We start from the raw sequence: 24383 nt of genomic DNA, 5'->3' as shown, positions 1-24383 counted from the left end.
AAGATGATTATCCAGTCAGACACTCCTGTACAGAAACCGTACCATAGTTGCTGTGCAATCAAGCAGTGTCAAACAGGACCATGGATCTGGCCTGTTTACATTTGTCAAATAATCGTTTTGATAATTTAGTAATTAACTCTCCAGAGCCCAAAAGACTGAAATCTTTCTAAAACCTCTTTAAAAACGATAATGCTACACCATCAGCAATCACACCTGTTAATGCACAGGAGTATGGATTTCAGTTAAAAGTCTCTTCTGGCAGCCACATTTTCTGCACTGTCACAGAATCCCAGAGGGTTTGGGTGGGAAGGACCTTAAAGCCCATCTCATTCTACCCCCTGCCACGGGCAGGGACACCTTCCACTATCCCAGGCTGCTCCAAGCCCCATCCAGCCTGGCCTTGGACACTGCCAGGGATCTGGGGGCAGCCACAGCTTCTCTGGGCACCCTGTGCCAGGGCCTGCCCACCCTCCCAGGGCACAATTCCTTCTGTATATCTAACCTAAACCTGCCCTCCTTCATCTTACGGCCATTCCCCCTTTGGAATACCTTCCCCTTGGAAATAGCTCCCCCTACAAACCTGTGATATGTAATCTCTGCGTCTAGACAGAAAAAATTATCCATGCCACTTTCAGAGGATGCATCTAAAACCCTATACAAGAAAATGCTAAAAATAATATCACAGTCCAATTTTTGTCCCTCCTTCTATTTACAACATTTTCCTGAATAGGGATATTTCTTTAATCTTAAAAATATTTATAGTATTTGAATATGATGGACATTTCACTTTCCTTTGTTATGCCTATGCTTCAATTTATTTCTATTTTCTTTTATTTATTTTTAACATATTTTTCCTGTAGTTTCTTATGTCTACAATCATAATTTCCTTCAAAAGGGCATGATACCCAACACATCCTTTTAGTGTAAAGAGAGAGGAACTCTATTGCCTGAAAATTTCAGCCTTAGTTTTCCATGAAGTCATTTCCTTTTGCATTTAGCTCACATATACAGCCAGTATTAATCATTTCTTCAGGACACAACCTAAGCTGACAGTAAACATGTTCATCCCAATATGATTCCTGATCCCTGAGGAGTGAAATAGGGCCTTGGCAACTACTGCTACCTCAACATGCAAGGTTTAAATACCACTTTCTTCACTCTGGACTTGTATAGCATTAGCCTGAAGTCCTGAAACGGTTAGCAACACACAAGGAGACTCCCAAAATCAATAAAATAGCATGTCATGTCTGCTCAAACAAATAAAAACCATCACCATCACTGTGTGTATCTTTTAAACATTTATTTCTTCCATAGCTCAGGGCAGTTTACGTACCACAACTTCAGTAACATGTCAAAAAACACTGTTAAAGACCCAACACTGAGATCTGTCAGGGTCTTTAGCACTCTGAAGAGAAAGGCCATTTCACAGTGTTTGGTTCAACAGCAGCAGAAAAAAACCAAAACAAAACCCCAAAAAACCCAAACAAACAAAAAACCAACCAACCAACCAACCAAAAACCCCCAAACCCACTACTGCAGGTGCTGTTATAGAAATGGAGTTGCAAGCTGAATCATTGCAGGAAATCCTAATTTACATCCCTGAAACAGAGATCAGTAACTCAGTCTCTGATCAGAATAGACACAGGATTTGCAGTTCTGTGTTTGGAAAATGGCAGGAACTGCAGAAGAAACACAGCAACACTAAACCAAGATTAGCTAAACTGGCATTCAAGCAAAGCCCCTGGGACTCAGCCCTGTGCAGAACACATTCCATGTGTGAGTGGATGATGGTACATCGCTACATGCTGAAGCTTATGTTATGAATCCCAGCTCTTACGTCAAAAAGCCCTTGATGTCACCCTTTAATCCTGCTGTTCTATCACTTCCCATCTTGCATCAATGCCTTTTCAGTCTTTGGATCACAGTTTAATAGCAGATAAAGGCCTCATCTCTTCACCACTGACATATCAGAATAGACTATTAAACAGCAGCTGGCTCTAACTGAGCATTCCCAAAGAAATCACATCTTGTTCTCACAGGGATTACATTTTCTTACCTGAGTTTGGATTTCAACCAATCAAAAAAACCCTCAATTAAAATAGTTTCTTCCATTTCTGATTAATTTGCTATGACAAATCATTTGCATATACCACAGTTCCCTTTTTTTTGTTTTCCTTAGCAGTAACTACTAAACCAGAGACATCTTCGGAGAACAATAATTTGTTCTTTTTGAAGATGAAAAACCCCAACAAAACAGGTCTTGTTCCAATCCAAGTTACAGTTGGAAATGCTGTGGTTTAATCAGGAATGTTGTGTACACACTGCTCTCCTTCAGTACAGGACTGTCAGACCTCTCACCAGGGAATCCACTTTGCCCAAGAACCCTTCAAGGATGTCTGTCATTATTAAAACAGATGGGACCAGTAACTCTGAACTTGATTTTGTTTGCTCTCTGACATTTTGTTGAAGCTGTATTTTTATTTTGGAGGGTGGTACTCAGAAGAAATGTTTCCCAGTGTAAATTATAAAAAACGTGAGCATTCTGTAGAATGATTTTTTTCTTACATGTTTATACATCATCCAGCAGAATTTGGTCCCCATTCTGACCTGGTTTTGCAAGCACTGGTACCATGTGAATATTCTTAAAAAAAAAAATATCAAACAAGTAAGCAAGAGAAATGTGAATGTATCAAGGAAAAAAAAGGTCCCTTTTTACAAGCTTATTCAGAGGCTGTAACATTCTCCTTAAGCCAACCCCAAAGCAGCAGCCTGACAGCTGTTTCCTGAGTGGTTCTGTGAGTGTTTTCCCAGTGCTGAACTTGGACTTTCAGAAACTGTGGCTTAACACAAAAGGAGGAGCTTGCAAAGATGTGGAGAAGCCAAAATTTGGTAACAGAACCTTTTCTTAGGATAATCTAGACTTAAATATAGGCTTAAAATTGGAAAGGTATTCCTGAAAATGAAATTTTTAGCATTGGCAATGTGTTTGTCTTCTCAGTATTGCTTTCTTTTGCTATTACAACTACTTAATTCTCTTTCTCAAACAGCAAACACTGTTTGTTCTGTTGCTGAATAACAGCTGTTTCCTGCGTGGAACTTCAGCAGAAAATTCTATAGCATATTAACTCCAATCACTACCCCTTTACAGTACATGCATCACCTACACAGAGATTCTATAATAAGAAAAATATATCTTGATTTTCAGTTGAATGGGCTTCCTTGCTTGCTTTAAAGAAACAGTAGTGCTTTACCCTCCCACTGCCTACCTTCTAAAGCTTATGCTTTTCAAGCTACATATGGTTCAAGCAAAATCAAGTGATATTAATTAAATACAAATCAGAGATTTAAAAAGTAAATCTGAAAATTACTAGAACTCCCACCTTACAGCAATACTCCTAAAAAGTTTCTATTGCATATCATTTTCTGTACTGCACTAAAAACATCCTGAAGTGGAAGGTGTAGTGGGTTGAACCTGAGTTGATGGACAGTCTTTTAGACTAATGATGCTTCTCATAATTTACATATTTAAACCGCGTGGAAAGGTGGGAATTGCCTTTTGTCCCGACTTGCCTGCCAGGAGGTGGGGGGCCTCGGAGCCTCCGGGCCCTGCCAGGCTGGGCCGGGGCCCCTGCCCCACTCCCCTCTTCCCAACGCCATGGCATGGACCCTGGGTCACTGGGGGGGAACTGTCCCAGAGCCGCAGGCAGCTAAACCCAGCCATGGACTGCCGCACGGCTAAACCCAGCCATGGACTGCCACACAGCTTAAACCAGGCATGGAGTGCCACAGGGCTAAACCCAGGCATGGACTGCTCACAGCTAAACCCAGCCATGGACTGCCGCACGGCTAAACCCAGCCATGGACTGCTCACAGCTAAACCCAACCATGGACTGCCGCACGGCTTAAACTAGCCATGGAGTGCCACAGGGCTAAACCCAGCCATGGACTGCCACACGGCTAAACCCAGCCATGGACTGCCGCACGGCTAAACCCATCCAGCGCGGCTTCCTGGGACCGGCGCGTCCCTCTCCTCTCCACGCGGAGCCGTCGGGAGCCGGCGGAGCCTCCTGTCTGCAGCCAGCACACTTCACGCTGAACTGAAGAGGACACCATGCAGCCAGCAGCACAGAGGGAGCGAGGCTTTCTCCACCATAAAGCCTGAGCAAGAACATTCTTCAATGTGGTGGCTTCAGAGTCAGAGAGAAAGAGAAAGTGAGTCATGTGGGACAGAGCTGGAAATGGCGACAGGAGAAAAGAGGGCGGTGCCGCGATTCTCGTGCGTAGCTTAAAAATACTTCCTGCATGCTGTGGTAAGAAACTGTAATATCACAAACTGTTTGTCTCTTTGATCCATTTGAAGTACATGGGGGGATGGAGAATTCACGTGTGGCCCGTGAAGATTGTGAAGAGTGCCCATGCCAGGTTATATAGAAGCAGTGAGAGGCTTTTAGAGACTGGTGGCGAAGAAAGCCTTTGTGTTCAGGCCAAAGTAACTCATCCTTTAAAAGATTAATAACCCCATGTGATGGCCCATGTTTGGCAGTGTGAAGGAACTGTGAGATTTTTCAGGGGAGAGATGTTCTACACCACAGCAGATTGTTTCTTTCCGGGCGGGTCTGCTATTGGTGGCAGTTTGGGAACCACATGAAGCAGAAGAAAACGCTTTTTCCCTTAAGCATAAGAAAGAGACTTTTTAAGAACTGCAACACTGACTAAAATCCCGTGTTCCGTTATCCTTCGTGCTAGTCAAGTAAAAGGAGAAAAGTGCTAGAATGGGGGGGAAGGGGTTTGCTTTAATTTCTTGTTATTTCTTCCTAATTTTAATTCTATTAGTAATAAAACTGGTTTTTTTATACTGCAACCATTTAAGTTTTGTGCCTGCTTTGCTTTCTTGTAATTCTTATCCCACAGAAAAAAAAAGTAATAGATATTTTGAACTAAACCACTACAGAAGGCCAGAGCACCTCAGTGACAGAAAACAACACTATCAAAAGAACAGGAAATAGGCTAGTTTCATCATGAATTGCATATTTTAATTTAATTACCTCAACTTCTGGCCTTATTTCAGGATCTGAAGTTACTAAGTTTCATTGTGAGAAATATCTCATGGCAATGGATAATACTGAAATATGATATTTTAGCTATTTTATTGTACTTTCAACTGTCCTGAGCAAATGGGGAGCACAGATACTCAGTGAGAAATGTTACCTTGGCAATGCTGCTTTGTCTTTTAGATTAAAATCTTCCTTTTTTTTTTTTTTTTTTTTTTTGAGAACATGTAACAGAGAGAAATCTGTTTCTGGTAACTTTTCAGCCAAGTAGATTATCTTACCATCAGGTGTTTGTAAAAATTGCCCAAACAAAATTAGACAGTACACATGTAAATTACTGCTGTATCAGGACATAAATCAATTTACAACATCCCATAACTTCTTTACTCTCCATATTGTATTTGCTGACTTTGTTTTTCAATGCTCCTTTTTAGCAAGTAGAAAAGAATTCCAAAATCAGAAATTTTTTACTAAAGGTCTCAAGATTCTGACAGAATTGTAATTTGAGTATCAGATGAGTGAGGGAAGATAAGTCTGGAGCTTTCCTTAAAGGAGAAATGGGAATATTAACAAAGAAAGTTAGAGAAAAAGAGCTGAAGGCAAATAAACTCATCTTAATTCATCATTTATTACAAAAATAGTTGGCGGGGCAACCAGAGCAGTTGTAACAGAGGCAGCAAGATGCTGTGCACTGCTTAGACATTTTATGCCATTTGGGTCTGATTTTCATGTGGATCGAATGTGAGCAGAAGAATTGTCACAAAGGAGAGGTCTCAACACAGAATCTCACCAGTTCCAATGTTAATTGGGTTCTATTTAGGAATCTCCAGTAAGACTTCGGAGCAAATACCCAGCAGAGCAATGCTACTGCAGATGAAGCTGGCTCTTAGCAAAGAGCAAAGAGAAATGTTGAGGCCTAACTGAACAGCCAGACCCAAGAAGAAGAAACCCAAACAGAAAAATGGAAAATGTGGATATCTTTCTTGGCAGGCACAAGGACTGACACCCAGGGCCATCCCCAGAGCACTGAGCCCTTCCCAAACCCAGCCAGAGACCCCCAGTGAGGAATGGGAGGCATTTAACACCAGCATAGCTTGTTGTTCACCACTGTGCATCCACAGGTGGCCAAACCACCCTGGTCCCCGAGCAGAGAGCGCTGAACAGCACAACACCAACAAATCCTGCTCCCATTGACAAGAGCGGGACTCAGGACTGGCCTTGCCCACCAGGTCTGTGCTGCTCCTGAAGGACACTCAGTATGACAGCACTGACAGCTCTTCCCAGCAACTCTCCAGCACCAGGTGCCAGCCTGGTTATCCATTCTCTGCCAGGAGTCACTTTCATTCTTATCCCAGTTCTCCTCACTGCTCTCAGCCCTCACTATTTTCTGATCATTACTGCAACTGCCACTTTTTAAATCCCACAATTTAAAGCCATTTTATTATACAATAATCATAACTCTCTTTTATGCCATCATTTTTCCATCGGTTGAGCAATTGAAGGGAAAAATTATCTAAAAATGAATTACTAAAGATCATTCTACACCAAGCTTTAATGGTTTAGTACTGGAATGGAATTTTTCGCAGCTTCTGAATTATATGCAGCAAACTTTATTTGATCAAAGAAAAATATCATTCCTTATAATTGGTATAATGTACTCTATAAATTGTGCTATCAATTACAAGATGCTGCAGAAACACCATGACCAGTTAACAACTCACAGAGAAGGTGCCAAAGCCAGTATTAACGCACCTCAGTAAACACACACTTGTTTATTCCAAGGAGCACAGGCTCAGCACTGTGTTGATATGGAGTGACAGGCTCTGCATATGCAGCTCGTGAGGGAGGGGGATTTGAGTGACACTTCGAGAGCTGCTTTTCCTAGAAAACTCCAAAAAGCTCCCCATTTCCCTGTGTCAGCTTTGCACTCTGCCATTCCCAAATACTGCTTCTGAAATCAGGGATACACCGAAGAGCAGGGTGGGGGGGGTTTATGAAGGGAGAACATACAAACCAAGATATGTTCCACTTTAAAAAAAAAATCAAACCAAAAAAACCAGTAAGAAAGCTGTAGCTGGCCAGTTTTAAGCAATGCCCACACTTAAGGAAACAAAAATACTGAAATAAACGCAGAGTAATTGTCCCTTTTTCCCCCATATTTTTAAGAGCAAAATATTGTTCAGCTGACGTGGTTCACACTTCAGATTGCAAAGATTTTACCATTTTGAAAAGCCATAAAGTCCACTTTTTCCCTATGTTTTGCTGGGGAAGACAGAGAAAATTTTTATGAGAAAGTGAATGCAAACTTAAAAATACAGCAGAAACCTGCAAAAAAAAGTGAGAAAAGAGCCATAAGTAAAATATTTTAAGGAGATGAGATGCAAAGCCCCATCAGATAAATTAATTCCCATGAAAAAAGATTACAGTTTTATCTTGCCTAGTCCTTCTTTACTGAATAAGTAATGAAAAAAAAACAGAAGAGAAATTTTGGAACCAGCACTAACAGTCAGCTTCCAGTCATCCTTTTCCCTGACCGCTTTTTTCCCATTTGGATTTGAATATGTGACAAAGAGCTGGTAATTGGAACAATGAAATCACCTAGAAACTACTTAGGAAATCAGAAAGCATAAACGTCACCCTGAGTGTAATAACCTAGGGAAGAGAATCCAAATTTTGAAGTGAGAGTATGCTATATAGCTCACTTTTCAAAGGACTTAATAAAAAATAATTTGTACGTCAGCAACTTGAGAGGCTAAAATTGCCATAAAAAAGAGATTTTTTCATTTTATCTGATGTTCAGATAAAGAGTCTAATAATTTTAAAGACTAGAATTAAGTCAGAAATTCATTTAGTAACACTAACATGAGAGGAATGCTCACCCATGACTCACAAATGGCATCACAGCATTTTTCTTTACTCATTAAGTTTCCTTACAGATTTGTACAAAACGACTGGGTGCTTTTTTCTGAAACATCACACAACAAATCCATGTTTCCTACTTTGACATACACAGCTGCTTTCCTTTGAAGCATATATAATTCCTGGTTTTTACAAATTGCAACATCTAGAGAACAGGTCTTTAATAAACTTCTGGAAATTAGGTAAATCCAACCATATTCAAACTAAAAAATCCAACTCTACAGTTATCTCTAATTACATTTGAGAAACTATAATTACTGCGGAGAATATGAGGTAATTACTGATCGCAGCCTCTTCCAATGCAAGAAGGAAAAGATAGGTACTCAATTAAGCTACAGTTCAGGAGAAACAAAAGGAAATACGTGTCCATACCACACCAGGTGACCGGGTCCTTACCTCAGGGCCATGAACCTTTTCCAAAGCCACTGGTTAAAGTTTCGCAATAAAATCCTATCCAAGGATTCATAGGTATCAAACTGTAAATGCTGAAGAGGCTAGCAGAGAAATTTTCCACCTTTTACAGTTTCCTGTGAAAGTCTCCATTCTCATGCAAACTAAGCTGCGAGACGGTTTGCTATTTTGTAAACTATTTGCAGGTGCAGGGTGTTGTGAGAATGCAGTGGATATTGTTTTGGTTCACTGGACAAAGTATTTTGAAATAGCCATCGTAGCATTTAGCCAATCACTCTGGGAGGTGTATGGTCAACAAGCACCCAATAATGTCATTTCTCTATTGCGAACCAAGTTATATAAACGAGGTGATAATTAATTACATAATTTCATTCATCCTGGACCTGAATTCTGTGTTGTTCTTTGCGCCATCCTGCGGACAACAGCGACATCAAACTATTGCCTCTGGCTCAGAAAGTCACTGGGCCATAAATTATTAGAGGCTGGGACTTAAGAAAATATGAATGTTTAGAATGTTCCTGTGAAGTCTCCCCTATCAGTAGGCAAGCACAGATATGGTCAGCATCTATATTAAATACCCACAGGATTTATTCTGAGAATCACAACAGAGTGGAGAAAGAAGACAGGAAAAAAAGTAATTTGTTGGAAAGTATAAGTTCAGCAAGTGAATGTCCATCAGGCTTTAATTAAATGTTATTAGGATATCATGGGTACAGCTAAGTTCAGAGGAAGATTACAGTGGACAAATGTCCATCAGGACAGAAATGCTGGCTGAGACCACATAATTTTAGAAAACACTAAAGAAATGGGATGTGGCTCCTGATTCTTTCCTCTTTCCCAAATCACTAGCCAGGAGAGACTAGGATGAGGGATCAGCAGTTGGAGAGGTGAAAAATTGTGTTAAATAAGCAAGTGAACATGTTTGTGATGCACTGAGCTGTTTATAAATAACAGCATTTACACCTCAATAATTCTGCTCTTCTGTTAGAGAGAAAATTGATTATGTGTCTTTAGAAATGAGAGATTACAGCAGCTGTTGGCAAATTTACAGCAATATCAGATTACTGAAATCTCAAAATATTTTTCATCTAAATAAGGAGATTTTAAAAAGTCTTATTGAGTCCACACTGTGGCCTGAGGAGTCTTTTCCATCTCACTGCATGCTCTGTGCAGTCTTTAAGGCTCAGCGGTTTAACACAAAAAAGTTTCTGTATGAACTGAGAGTTCAAAAATCTGACCCACACACCTGCAGATCCCATGGAATTTCTTCAACTCTTTGCATGGCCACACACCTGCCCATGAATTACAGAACTGCCCTGCACTGCTGCTGGGACACAAAACGCAGCATCAAGACAGCCCACCAGATTAATCTTTTAATTAAAAAAAATATGATATTTACATCACTTCTTAGGTAGCATAGGAAGTGAGTAAAACATGTATATATTTTTAAATTAAATTATTTTATAGAGCTTAGAGGACGATCACTAGACCTTGGAGTTAGAATAAAAGGAGAAAATTGCTTGCCTTTTGTGCTCCAGCTCCACTAAAGAGTGGGATGTTACCTCTTTCCATACAGATAATGCTGTCTGGAAATTATGGAAATTGAGCCTATGGTCCCTGTCTCACATGTACTGCTGCTAATTAAGTTCTTTGTGACTTAGCATTTGACTTAAAGTACAGAAGGGGGAGAAATTGCCTTTTTTCCCCTCCCTTTTTGAGGGAAGAGTGATATTGAAAAAAGCTTTTATGTGGTTGTTTTCTAGAAAATTTAATTTCAGATCTGTAAACTGTTTTCACAAGGGCTGTTCAACATTGAAGGCTTCCCATTTTAAAGCCCATACACTAAGAGCATATCACACATAATCCCAGAGAGTAAATGTAGTTGTTCCGTGCCACTTCCCTGCAAGTCTTTACTGTGCTGTGTGCCTCGACACGGGATTATCAAAAGTCAAATAGGACTACCTCCTGAAATTTTTGATCCTTGAATTGCTAAGGTTATTATAGGGATTGGGCTAAAAAAAGTTGGTCAAGAATGGAATGAAACCTTAATGGACTAGATCAACCTCAGTAAACTGTCCTAAGAGAGTTATACCAAATACCACTGAGAATTGGGAGCCAACTCCCTCTGCTTTCTGTTCCCAAGGATCAGAGAAGACATGCTACCAGTTCAGACATTTTCCTTAAAGTGAGAAATTGGGCCCCACTTGTATTTAATGAACAGATTTGGAATTCTGGCCCTCAACATTAGCAAATGAGAGGCCCTCCCCCAAAATAATTCACATAAACCTATTTTTTTCCTCAACATTAGGTATCTTTCTCAGAGTCTAGTAGTCCCTGCTCTCCATCCATTTGGCTCACAAAAGAAAAAAAAAATCACTTAGAACTGGATAGTTTAGTCCAGGAAAGACTATTTTCTGCCAGCTGAAGCCATTTGGTAACGTTGGTCTATACCCACAAGCTGTTTGGTAAATTGGAAAGCACCTTTGCAGTGAGCTTGCCGTTTGTCTGAGCAAAACTGACCCCATTCCAGTGAGGAGACCTCGGAAAAACCCATCCTTTTTGGGATTGCAAGGAAAGGTATGAGGTTGGCATTGCTGTCATGTTCAGAACAGACTGAGAAAGGGTAGAGACGGCCCACATGGACAGGAATGGGACAACTGCAGGTCTGGGAGCAACTATGTAAATTTTGACCCTGTAGCATGAAGGAAGACAATGAGGAATACTGTAAAGGCCAATAAAATTATGGTAGTGCACAAAAGGGGAACAGGAAATCATTATTTGCTATTTCTTAAGATACAAGAGCTGTAAGACACCCACTGTAACCACCAGAGGCAAAAATAAAATTAACTACTTTTTCAGATCACACAATTAAAATCATAAAATCTTTGTCAAAGCATGGCAGGGGAAGGCATGAATACAACTGGGGTCACAAGGAATTGGATGCTGGAGAGATCCATCCACAGTTATAAATCATGACAGTGACAGTACTGGGCCCATTCCCAAGCAGCACCTGGGAACAGCCTTCCCTCTTCAGCTGGCCCTAAACCCTACTCTGGGAGCCCAGAGACACTGATGAGGGGACCTTTGGGGTGTCTCCTCCCAGAGCCCTCATCCATAAATTAAAAAAAGGGCTGAATGTAAGGTTCAGAAGAACAGTAATGCTGCCTCAAGCAGTATTTTGTACTTCTTAAAGGTCACAATCTATTGAATGGCTGTGTCAGCAATGAGGCCACACTCACTTTGAAGATTAAAAATTGATTAAACGAAACGGCCAAATTCCTTAATTAAAAAATCTCACCCGGATCCGCAGCGATTGAAGACACTTGCAGCCAAGAACAGGCTATAAACCCAAAGCAAAGACCCACAGTGCTGGGTCTCACTTGGGCTAGCCCCAAGTGAAATAGTTTAACAAGTAGGCCTGAGATCCCCAGCACCAGGCTCTGCCTGGGCTAATCCCGAGAAAGGGGTTGCAGAGACAATGGAGCAACCACCAACACTGGCAAAAAGCAGGTAAAAAGCCCTCCTCGGTCTGTGTTCAAGGTTTTTATGCACCCCTAACCCCTCCTGCCTCCAAAGTAGGAGATGATTGGTGGAGTTCTTTTCGATGTCCAACTCATTGGTCCTGGTTCAGGGGATGATGTAAGGTCTTTAGACCCATGGCTCGCTGGTTACTAGGGGTGCAGTCTCTGGGTGATGTCATCGGAGTTTCTGGCGGGAAACTTCTTCATTAAAATTCATGGTTACTATGGAGCTTGGTGACAGGTTACCAGTCAGCTTCTAAATATAGCACCTTGGCTATGGGTGAGGGGCTTTTTCTCTGTGGAATACAACTGAACTCAAAGATGAACACCATAGGATTTTTCAATGTAGTTTAAACTCTTAAACCCTGTTTAGAACTTAGAAGTCACATGTAACACCTAAACATCAAGGAACTTGAACTGCAAATTTTCTTAATTAGCAACTTAATTAACAACATTCATATTTTGAGTTATTTACTTATTCTTTCATCAATGTGAAAGCCAAACTTTCTGGTTTATGTATAGCAGGCTGTATTTCTCCTTTCCTGAAATGTGTGCAGCAATTCCCAATTATGATGTTACTCGTGCTATTTTTATCATTTATTTTCTTGATAAAGGACTTAGTCAAGAGATTTCGTCAAGCTAATGTGTTATTTCCACATTGAGTTGAACTTAACAGATACCAAAATCCTGACAGTATTAGACTTAGGGAAATTACCTCCCTTTCCCAGATTTCTTGGTAGCACACATCCTGCTAGAATTTGTGAAATGAACCTAACAACTGCCACTTCCTGTTGATACAACCTTCAGAACGGACCAGAATCCAGGGATGGAGAAATGACCAAAATCCAGTGTCTGAAACCAGGGCAAATAATGCACAATGCACCTCACAAATCCTCAGATATTCTGTAGCAAAGAAACGGGAATAAATGGGAATGATTCAATTCTTCCAGAAATTATGTGCTTGTTTTTTAATTTTTTTTAGAATGCAGTCTATTAAAAATACATTAATGTTAAGTAATCAAAAATACATAAATTTTTGAAGAAATACTTTTGTGCAGATCATTATTTCAATTTCAGAATAATTCATTTGAGAAATGTTTCTAATTAATGTAACATTCATTTTTAATTGCCAAAAGATTAAATGGATTCATCTCTCTTTTGCTGCATAAGTTTAAATGAACAGCTTTAAATGCCCTTTCTATTTATGGAAAGCTATTTTGTCAGTTTATTTTAGAAAAAAAAATGGTTGTTTTCACAAGAAAAAGAATAAATTAAATCTGTGGTGAAGATGCCAACAGAACTGAGCAATGAGTCTGGTTTTTATTAAGTGTAAACCTTATTCTCTTGCCCCATGATTAACAGGGAAATTTCTCTGGAAATAAACTGGGAAGAGGGGTGAAGAGAGTCCCTGACTACATTTTTGCCAAATACTACTTAATTCCATTCTCAGAAAAGTTGTTGCTGTTAAAACAGAGGCAAAAGAATTTAAAACCAGCATGTGGGAGCTGGAATATGCAGCATGTTACTCTGCTTAAAATTTTTTACAAAATTGGTGCACAAACCTTGATCCCACAGCAGTCCCTCCAGCCTTTCCATTTTCACAAGTAACTGTTAAATAACTGAGAAGGAAACAGAAGTGGTGATCAGCCCACAGGGTTAAAAAAATAGAGTTACCTTTGTCTGTATTTCCCCTCCTTTCCTGTGACTAAGTTCAAAGCTGCACTGCGGTATCTCCTGTACAGTGTTCTGAAAAACACATGCTTCCTGGATGGAATGAGACATTCCTTGGAATTTGAGTTGTCTATACAAGGAACCATGTGTGTGCAAGCAGGTCTGGCTACAGAGCCACCACACCCTTGCTTCTTTGGCATAATGCTCGGGGCACTCCTGAGGCCAAGGCCTTACCCGGGCAGTGCTTGTGTTTGGAATTCAATCCCTTGGAGCAGGGGAGAGGCTTGACCCCATTCCAGATATCTGCCGGCCATGACACTGGCAAGCCCTGCTCCAGCTTTGTTCCTGCTGAGCCCCAAGGATCCTCAGTCCCAGTGAACCCAGCAGAACCCAGGCTGCATAAACCAGCTGGGGTCACAAGGTCTGTTTGACAGTGCTCCCAAGTGCCGAGTCCCGTGTTCCCAAACATCAGCCTTCAGCAAATCACAGTCACTTGTTGTACTAAGTTAATTTACAGACAGCTGACTTGGCAGGTTGCTTAGAAAATAAACAAATAAACTGGTGTTTTAAAGCATTCTAAAATTACAGAAAACCTCATCTTCTACTTCCAGGGATCCATTTCCAGGCTTGCCTCAACTCAGTGAGCAAACACAAGGCCTTAGTCATAAATTGCTATTTGTAAAAATTAGAAAAACATATAATTTTATTAGGCATTAAATTAACTACATAGAAAGAATGAGAAAACATTAGGTTGTCTCCAATTTTTTTCCCTAATAGACAGTATTGCATTTAAATGAACACTATAATTCTTAGACTTTAATTCATACAAACCTAATTGTGCATGGATCACTTTGAATATGATAAAAAGTAAAGCATACATCAATGGATTTAATATTTACTGCATTACTTAACTGCACTTTAAACTGAAACAAAAAAACCATGATTTGATGGGTTGCTTTGCTTTATAAATATCCTAGTCGAAGTTCATGGGAGACTTTACTAACATTAAGCTTTACTGGCTTATGTATTTTTTTTAAGATCATTTTAGTTCCTTGTTAATAAAAGAAACAATGGGGCTACAGACAGTTTAAATTTGCCATGGCAAATAAATGTCAGTTCTATATGTACTTGCAGTTAGATTAAATGTTAATGACTTACAGGGAAACAATACAAAATGTGCCCACTACTATTTAAAGCATCAGCATGAAACACTAGCATACCAAAATGGAGTAATTAAATAAATTTGAAAGGCAGCAAGTTAATAGGTTGCTAATTCAATCATTTGCATGGTGATGTGGAAAGCAAAGAATGGAGAGGGCAGCGGCAATTTATGGCACCCCAGCAAGGTCCAACACAAAAAGTTAGATGCTATTTATATCCACCTAAGATTTCAAAATATTTTTTAACATGAAACTGGAATATCCAGATTTTGTGCTAGTTCCACTTAATAGAAGTGTGAAATTCACATTGTTCTATGGCAGTGTATTTTAATCTTCCTTTATTCTCTGTCTTTTGAGTCTGATTAAAATGTACCTCCAAACAAGCAGAAGAATGGAGGGGAGGAGGTCATAGTCCTTACATTATATTGTTTTCTCTTTTTTAACATTTTCTTTAACAAAAGATCCTGCCTATAACTGTCTGAAATAACCCTGTCTATTGAAAATAGCTCTAATTTGGTTTCCTAAGACAGAAAAAGACTAATAATTATGCTTCCATTTTTTTTAAGTCACAGCTTTATTTGATTAAACAGTAAAACTGCTTTGTGAAGGTTTTCAGCCCCTGCATTTCATAATCTAGTGGAGAATTAAGAACCCTTTTCACTGAAACTATTTATCAGCACCACCTTGTCTCCCCAGCCGGGCCCAAGCACTGGGCAGAGCAGAGAAGCCCCCAGCTCCCACACCACAGACCTGCCACTGACCATCTTAAATACTCATGGCAAGATGTCAACATTTGCACAATTAGAATGAGACATCATTCTGGTACCATTCCAAAGGAGATGGATTTCCAGGTACTATTCCTCTCAGCTTCTTTGGAATGAACCACAGCCATCACTCCTAACTTGTGACACAGTGTGCAAACCATGTGGATCACACACATCAGCTGAACCAGCTGGCAAAGCTGGATTAAACTTCTGTTCCTCTGGAACATTTTCCACCAAGGCAAAAGTGTTACTGGTAATCACATCATTCCAGGCTATCCTGATATTCTGCTGGGGTGGATGTAGAGCCAGGTTAGAACAAAGGTTCCTGCTAAGCCTGCTGCTGGCAGGGGCAAATACGGGATACTCTGTGATATAGGAAGTGTAGGTAACGCTTTGCCTGGATCTGTCCCAGCACCTGTCAAGCTGTGCTTTGGGCAGGTTTTCATTCTTTTGCCTTCAGTACTGATGCTTCTTGAATGAAGATTCCTGGTTTCTTAGAAAACTCTGTCATGGTATTTCACATTTCCAGACGTTCACAGAGCAGGACTCCAACCTGCGCTAGACAAATGCTACTCCATTTACCAAGTGAACAACTTTTGGTCACTTTCTTGACTACCAAATAAGTTTATTAACCTGAAACCATCTGCAATATCCACAGTAACCTCTCTTGTTATTTCTCCAGCTTTTGTTTCATTCACTCTCTTGCTCAGTAACAGTAATTCTTCCCTGGATGAACTGGAGTCATCCATCAATTTCTTTGTCCCTGCTCTTGTCCACAACTCCATGCCCAACCTCCTCAGATACTAGCATTGCTAGGTTTCCACTGTAAGACAACTGGTGTGATTTGGAGACACACACAAGTGCTGGACAAAGCCTAAGAGACATTGGTAACACTCCAGCTTGGCCACCAGACACAAGCTTGTGGCCAGATACTGAACACAAATAAAGGTTTGTTTCACTTTTCTAAGAGTATTTGCCAGATTTCTTGACCCAAAAATTGTTGTCCTCAATGTCCTTCTAGATTTCTTCCCTGGTAGGCAGGAAGAAGTGTTGGTTTTTTATCTTTTCTTTTCCTCTCTATATGAAAGCAAAAAGCTCCTTGCTTTTCCACCCCACTAACACAAGGCAATAAATCCATTTGGCTGGTTCTCTTATTTAGTTCATGAAACAGTCAAACTTAACAGATCCAACTGCTAGTCTTAATGTCTTAGTCTTCAATTAAGAAGCCTCTCTTAAGGAACTCAGATTTTCAGCCATTGCCTTCTGTTCTGCTGAAAGGTCCCTTCCTGACCCAAAGCTGTGCTCACCAGCTGCAGGCTCCATGTATTTCTCTTCTAACCACGCTCTTCTCCTCCTGTGCAGATACTACCAGTGCTGCAGAACTACTGTAAATGCAGCAGTGGCCAACATAAATAATAAATAGCAAAATAATACCCCAAAACATCCAGCCGATGGCCTGTTCCTTCCAGCCTGTTCCTGATGCCAGCATAACTCTCTTTGCCTGTACGTTTTGCAAGTTCTAGTATCGAGCAGGCATTTCACTCACCCTTTGCACTCTGCACAGCTTTGTCAAGATGCTGAGATATATATTCCATGTTTGCTGAAGAGCTTTGGTTGTCATCTGTGAACTCCTACTTCACTTACACCAAAAAGCCTAAGGAAGACAGACAGCATTCTGGACTCCTTGTGAAAAGGAGAAAATCTGGATTCCTTGTAAAAATCTACCTTTCTTTAGCTTCTTTCTGAACTGGTTATTTTCTTGCGTGACAAATTCTAACTACTTTGGTAAGGTGTAATTATTTTTTTCCAAACCCAAAATTCTTGGCACAGATTTCAATCCTGTTATGGCTCCTTCCCAGTATTTAGTTGGCTCACTCAGCTTAGTATCTGCAGCAAGCCTTACTCTGACAGACAGAACCCCTGATTTTGAATTTGCAAACCCAATCTTGTCTAAAAAGCTTTATTACTTGTTTTTAAAGAATCTAGTGAGAACTCAAAAGCCCCACTGGAAGAGATGTTACAGAAGACACACGATCTGTGGCCAACTGCATTCACAAGATTACAGCACCAGCACAGGCCCAGCAAACAGTTTTGGGTTCTCAAATCTCACTGAAGTGGGAGATAAAGCACCCCTTTGTCTCTGAGGGCCTGCAACGCACAGTCAGCACTTCACCTGAGCACAAATTAACAGGGAGACATTGAACAATACTCAGGCAAACCTGGTCACAGTCTGGGCAAGGAGTGATGCCCCTGGCTGGGAAGTGAGTTCACCTGCCCAAAGCTGCCAAGGTGGAACCACCTGTGCCAGTGCCCTGCTGCTCCTGTTCCTGGGCAGGCCCATCCCCAAGGGAAACTGGAGAATGAAAGCCACTTGTTCAGCTTCCCGTGAACGTGGCTGAAGGGAAGTAGGATGGATCCCATACATGGCGAGTTTGGGAAATTATTATCGTGCCTTGGATCTACACCAGACCCTATTCTTCAGGCATTTCTCCACTAACCAGTACAGATTTAAGTTTAAACACCTACACACATTTTAATAAGGTGTATCCCAGGTCTAATTCCCTTTTCCTCTACATTTAACTCTCACTGACATTAATGAGAGCTACATGTGTGGGTACCCACAGAACTGACTCCAGGCAATTTTACAGCTTGATTTTTTTCTTTTTAATGCAATTAGAAAAGCACATTGAAATTCTTAATCTGTCTGTTTGGGGAGAAATGCTTAATGGTGCCTAATTAATGCATAAAATTTACATTTAGAAAACTAGTATCCAGGCACCACAATAATCAAAATATTTGCAGAAATCCCGACAGAAAAAAAAAAAAATATTATAAATGGTTTCCTGGCAACTGTTCATGAATCTCTTAGTTTGTTTGGGTTTGGGGTTTGGGGTTTTTTTTTGGCTTGCTTGCTCTTTGAACCAGAGTTTTGGATACACTTCAGTTTATTAACCAAATAAAAAACTATCTTCAGCTGAGCGAACCACAGCGGTATTTGTCTTTTCAGAAGAAGCAGGCAAGCCTGGAGGTTGTAAGTTTAAGTTACTAATTTTTTCTTTGTAAGAAGCCATCTGCACACAATGCGCAATATTATCTCTGCCAAATAACTTACTTCCTTTATCCCTTTTCTATTTGTGAGTGTATTTACTTAGGGCCTTGCTCTGCTGACTGTTACAGGTCCACAAAACTTTAAATCCCCACAACACAGTGATGGCCACTCATGTAAGACAAGGTGTTACACACTAAGGTTTTACACTATTTAGAATTGTTTGCCTTAATGCTACAGAGATGATCTGGCACACAACATGGAATCAGAGCTGTTACATAGAGCCTTTAACACTGACATGAAGAATTAAGCTTTAGGACTAGAAGGATCAGAGAAGGGAAGCAAAGGGGAAGAATAAAGCCTCCTTAGAGGTGAGAAGAAAAAAGAATAAAATATTTAATTTTCTAAACTTGATGACATGCTGTTAAACACCACTTCCTGCTGCATGTCTGTTTGAGTGAATATTCATTTTGTTCTTTCGGAGAGACTTCCGTTTATTCAATCCATTTTGCAGCCTCATGGCCAAGTCTTCTCCTGGAGTTGGCCCAGAAGGCCAGCTTTTTAAACAGGATGCTGTGCAATCTTTAGAGGCTTCTAACCAATTCCAGAATTGGAATTGAAAGAGAAGGCAGAAATCTACGTAGGAAAGAAAAATTTTACTATAGTCACATTCCTAAATCCTAAGTTATAAACTCAATCTAAATATAGTGTTGTAGGGTCTGATGTTCAAAATGTTCATAATTTCCTTATCAACTTGCTTTACAATTTAACATCACTCCTCCAATACTTGCAGCTCTTCAAATACGGTTTTCATGTCGTTGTTTTCTTCACCACTAGGAAAAGACATCCTAAAGTCCAGTATTTCATACACATACACAATCTCACTGTGAGTTCATTATCATCAAAGATGATCTTTGCAAAATGCAGCAGGCAGCCTTTTTTTTCATTCCCAGAAAAAGTATATGGCATTTGGATGTATTTTGGCTCACTACCTGATGTCAGAGTAAGTTCTGTGGTTCACAGTTATGTTTTTGACAGTTATGAATTTTGATGTGCGACTCAGTGGAACAATAGATGAGGATTCCTACAAGGTTGTGTCTTCATGATGGACTTTTACAGTATTTTCAGTTATGAAATCCAGTGAATTTATTATGAGATATTGGAAAATCAGAGTAACTTCTGATGATATTCAAACTGCCAGATTTGGATTTCAGAGATGTTTGAGCACTTGCCACTCCTCACCTCTGCAAATCGAAGGAAGTGTCTCTAAGAATAACTAAACCATCCAAACATTGCTTTGGTACTGTGGTAACACTGAATATCTTTTTAGAATCATCACAGAATCCTTAAGGTTGGAAAAGACCTTTCAGGTCATCGAGTCCAACCATCAGTGAGCACCACCATGTTCACCACCAAACCATGTCCCCAGGTGCCACGTTTTTTGGCACACTTCCAGGCATGGGGACTGCACCACTGCCCTGGGCAGCCCATGCAAATGCTTTACAACCCTCGTCACAAGAAAAAAATTTCCTTAATATCCAACCCGAGCCTCCCCTGGCCCAGCCTGAGGCCGTTTCCCCTTGTCCTGTCCCTGTTCCCCGGGAGCAGAGCCCGACCCCCCCCGGCTGCCCCCTCCTGTCAGGGACTTGTGCAGAGCCACAAGGTCCCCCCTGAGCCTCCTTTGCTCCAGGCTCAGCCCCTTTCCCAGCTCCCTCAGCCATTCCTGGTAAGATTTGTGCTCCAGACCCTTTATACAGAGCTTTGGCTGTAAGAAAAAAGCAACAAAATAAAAATCAAAATCCAAGAAAATAAAATTTAAGAAACCCACTGACCCACAGCTGCACAAAAGCTACTCCAAAATGTTCTCTGCATTTTTCTGTAAAATTGGCAAGTGTTTGGTAGCTAAGTTTTGACACTTATTAGCCATTAAGCACAGACAGCTATTAGTTATTAGGAAAATGTGGACACCACAATTTTCAAAGAATTCAGCTCTGGTGCTGTCCAGAGCCTACAGCGGCCAGGGGTGAGATCTGCTGCTCTCGGATGCTGCTGGGCTGCAGCAGCTGCAGCCCTCGCCCTGCCGTGCACACTGAAAATCTCCAGATGCTGGGAGCCCTCAGGCTTCGGAAACACTCAGCAGCCATCACAGAACCCCAAGGGAGGACTTGAAAGCAGTTCCCCACCATGGCCCACCCCCGTCACACAAATCCCAGTGCTCATGTGAGGTCAGTAATCCTCACACCAAGTGCTGCAGGCACTGCAGGGGCCCTGCCCTGCCAGCTGGCATGTGCAGACTAGACTAATCTACTGTAGCCACTTGAAAAAGGTGCAAGGTTTAAGAGTAATAAAGAATTAAAATAAAAATAAATTTTAAAAGCCCACTAGAACACACCCCACCAAATAGACAAAAATCCTTTACTGTCATGAAATAAAACATCAAACCATCCTGCGAGTTCAGAGGTACAGCAGAAATCTGAGCTTGGGTTTCTGCACCAAACCACTGCAGGATTTATCCAATTCACCATCTAGAATAGCAAAAAACAAAATTACCTACACTTCCCAAGGTATTTTATGGCTCATCCTCCATTTTTTTTTAAATGGCAGACGAGACCAAAAACCTACTATATTCTGGCTGTGAAGAATCTGGCTTTGAGTGATTTAAACCTTGAGATCCATTTAAAAATTAATTCCATTAAAGGTATGAAGTTAAGACATAAATAAAACAGAACTTACTTTATCATAATATACCACTGCATTTTGATCAAATGTTTGCAGAAAGAAGATGTTGAAATGCCCTTCCACTCTACTTTAAACCTAATTTCAGAGAGCAGAAGCCTAGGACATAATGAGAGCTGTTACCAGTTCTGTGGTTGTCTTCCAAAGCCTGTGTTTAACTTTGGGCAGAATTCTGTTAAGCAGCTCTGAAAACTGGGTAGAGATGCGTTTGGACCTGGATCACATTCCTCTCAGTACCCTCCACCAATTCCATACCAATAATTCTTCCCACCGGAAAATCCTCTTTGGGATCATTTTAAGAACAAACCCAGCCCTGTGTCAGCCCCTGACCCCACGTGAACCCCAGGAGGGGAAGGAGGGATTGATTAGGAAGCTCCTGACTGCCCTCAGTGGACCAGGGCCTGGAGCAGTTCCCACATTCCCGAGGAGCAGCTGTGGAGCAGACGGTGCCAAACGTGCCCCATTGGTGTGTGGGGTGGCCAGGCCATGGGGCCCCGGCTGGGCCAGGGCAGGGGCTCTCCAACCACCCTGGATGTGGAACTGGAACCCAGCAACTGCCAGAACAGCCCAAGGAGCCCCAGCAGGTGAGTGGGGAAGGGGCAGCTCTCCCTGTGCCAGGCCCAGAGGGGGCCGGGGTGGGCCTGGGCTGTCCTGCGGGGAGCGGCTCCCTTTGGGAACAACAGGGCATTCCTGGGGGGCTGTTGCAGAGCTGGCGGCAGCTTTGGTGCTGGCTGTGGGGACAGGCCTGGCAGGGAACAGGGGGCTCCTCGCCATCCCAGGGCACACCCACATCTCCTCCTGTCACAGTCACGCTGGAGGCTCTGGGCACTAATGAGGGAGCAGCTCTCATTCCATCCCCATGCTGGCTGGAGTGGGTATTGCTGGGCAATGGAACCCACCGAACACTGTTTGCCCCAACAGTCGCCTTGGCGACAGAGCCCCCAAGTGGTGTTTGTCCCAAGCAACCCCCAGGCTGCCCAAGCACCATGGCAGGTACAGCAGCAGGCTTCTGCTCCTCCTGGGGCTCCTGCCCTCCAGGTACCCCCAACCAGCTCTGCCTGCCAGTATCTCACCCCATCCCCCCTCTCTGCTTCCCCCAACAGAGAGGTTCCCTCTCCATGTGACAGTGGTGAAGGTGCCCGGCGTGAGCTTCCCTGCCCTGGGAGCTGCCTGGGAGCTGCCCTCTGTCCCCAGGCTGCCACTGTCCTCTGAGCCTGTCCAGCTCCACACTGGCCCCCACCAGCTGGTCCCAGTCACCACCAGGCAGGGGGTCCCAGGGACCCTGGGGCAGGTGGTGCCACTTCCCCCTGTGGTGCATCTTCCCCAGCTAGTGCAGCTGCCCCTTGGGGCTGGTCTCTGTCCCCCTGCCTATGGCTGGGTACAGCAGGTGGTGATGGGGACACTGCTGCCCCACCAGCCAAGAGTTGTGGTCCAGGAAGAGCCCCTTTACCCCATAGGCTCTAGTGTGTTCCACATCCACCAGCAACCTGCCCTGGCTCTACCAGCTGGCACAACTACAATGGAGCCCAAAGGTGAGTTTTGGGGGGTGGCAAAGCCCACTCACAGGCAGACAAGCTGAGGAAAGCTTCAATCCCTTGGGGTTTCATTTTCAGAAGTGGTGACCACGGATCTGCCTGGGGAGGGATCAGCTGCCACCCCAGAGGCCACTCCTGAGCAGGCAGGGGACAGCACCAACAGCCATCTGTTTGCCTGGCCTGACACCATGGTGAGCGAGGACACTACCCTCGACAGCCCCAACAGCTCCACCTTGGATGCTCTCCTGGAAGAACTCTCTGCGTACCTGGAGGACAATGGCTGCTTTGACAAGCAAACAGAGTTGGCACAGCAAGAGGACAATGAGGACACCATCTTGGCTGCCAATGTCCCCAGCTTGACTGCCGAGGACCTCGATGAGTTCCTTGAATTCTGTGAATGCCTGCTGGAAGACGACCATCCCAAGAAGCCGGTGGTGGAGGCACAGCAGAGGAACAGCCAGGATGCCATCCCTGCCATCCCCAACCTGGCCCCCTCTGCCAGCCCACCCACTGCCCCCCAGCCTCGCTCACCCCACATGGGCCAGATGGAGAAGGCACTGCAGAGGCAGCCACCAGGCATCCTCACTATCCGGGTGTGCCCCAAAATGGGAGAGCTGGCAGCAGCCAGGCCAAGAGCTCTGCACCAGCCAGCACCCCGACGAGCCAAGAGACCTTCCTGCAGGACCATGGCCCAGCCAGCAAGAAAAAGACGACGGCGGTGATGCAGCACCCAGGCCAGAAGACACCCGGAGCCAGTGACCTACATCCAGACCCCAGCCCTTGCCCTCTCCTACACTCCTCATTCCCATTCAGTCATTAAAGACTTGTTTTGCAGCTCCTCTCTCTGCCTGGGGTCATATTCACAGTGGGAGGGGGTTGATGCCTAAGGGCAGCCTCTGCCCACCCCATGTGGGGCTAGGCTGGGCTGGGGATGGTGACCAAGAGGATGGCTATGGGGACATCGCTCCGGGCACTGGGCACCTGTGAGGGAAACCATGTTGGTCAGAGTCCTCAGAGCACCAAGCAGCAGGACAGGCACCACAGAGTCACCAGGAGCAGGGAGTGCAGTGCTGGGCACGTGCTGAGCTTCCCACTTGGTCTGGCTGCCAGAGGGCAGGAAAGGGGGACCTACCCCAAGCAGGGAAACCTCTCCCTGGCAGGGAGTGGATGAGATAAAACACTGCGGGATGGCTCTCCTGGGGATATTGGAATGCCCTGAGTGCTGCCATAGGGATTTCTCATTTGCCACAGGGCAATTTCTCATCTCTAAAGGAACCAGCCCTCTCTGCAGGGCATCTTGGCTGGCTCTGTCACCCTGTCACTGCCCCCCTGGCCTGCTCCCCACAGTTTCTATATTGGGAAGGATGTTCTGCGGTACAGAATATCCCTCCACCCCGTTCAGGTCAGCTGTCCCAGCCACGCTCCCTCTCCCAGCTTCTTTAGGACATATATCCCTTTGACAGGGTCTCTGTGAGGGGTATTCAAGGCCAGGTTGAATGGGGCTTGGAGCAGCCTAGTCTGGTTGAAGGTGTCCCTGCTGTGGCAGAGGGGTTGGAATGAGATGATCTT

General features: G+C 43.0%; 1 protein-coding gene across 1 annotated transcript; it reads left to right on the top strand.

Moving 5' to 3' along the window:
• The first annotated feature begins 22266 nt into the window (after positions 1-22266).
• Positions 22267-23595, top strand: LOC109145875. Its single transcript, XM_019291364.2, has 2 exons — positions 22267-22811; positions 22893-23595. Exons 1-2 carry the CDS (start codon positions 22673-22675, stop codon positions 23534-23536), a joined length of 783 nt encoding a protein of 260 aa, XP_019146909.1. The 5' UTR covers positions 22267-22672; the 3' UTR covers positions 23537-23595.
• Positions 23596-24383: the final 788 nt, after the last annotated feature.

The sequence above is a fragment of the Corvus cornix genome, chromosome 6, assembly GCF_000738735.6.
Source record: "Corvus cornix cornix isolate S_Up_H32 chromosome 6, ASM73873v5, whole genome shotgun sequence".
Classification (NCBI taxonomy): Eukaryota; Metazoa; Chordata; class Aves; order Passeriformes; family Corvidae; genus Corvus; species Corvus cornix.
This window is presented reverse-complemented; position numbering and strand designations above follow the sequence as displayed.

Excerpts from the sequence above, each read along its gene's own strand:
- LOC109145875 (XM_019291364.2), top strand. The coding sequence starts at position 22,673 with ATGGGGACACTGCTGCCCCACCAGCCAAGAGTTGTGGTCCAGGAAGAG. Across the intron at positions 22,812-22,892 it reads AACTACAATGGAGCCCAAAG|AAGTGGTGACCACGGATCTG; the intron begins GTGAGTTTTGGG and ends TTTCATTTTCAG.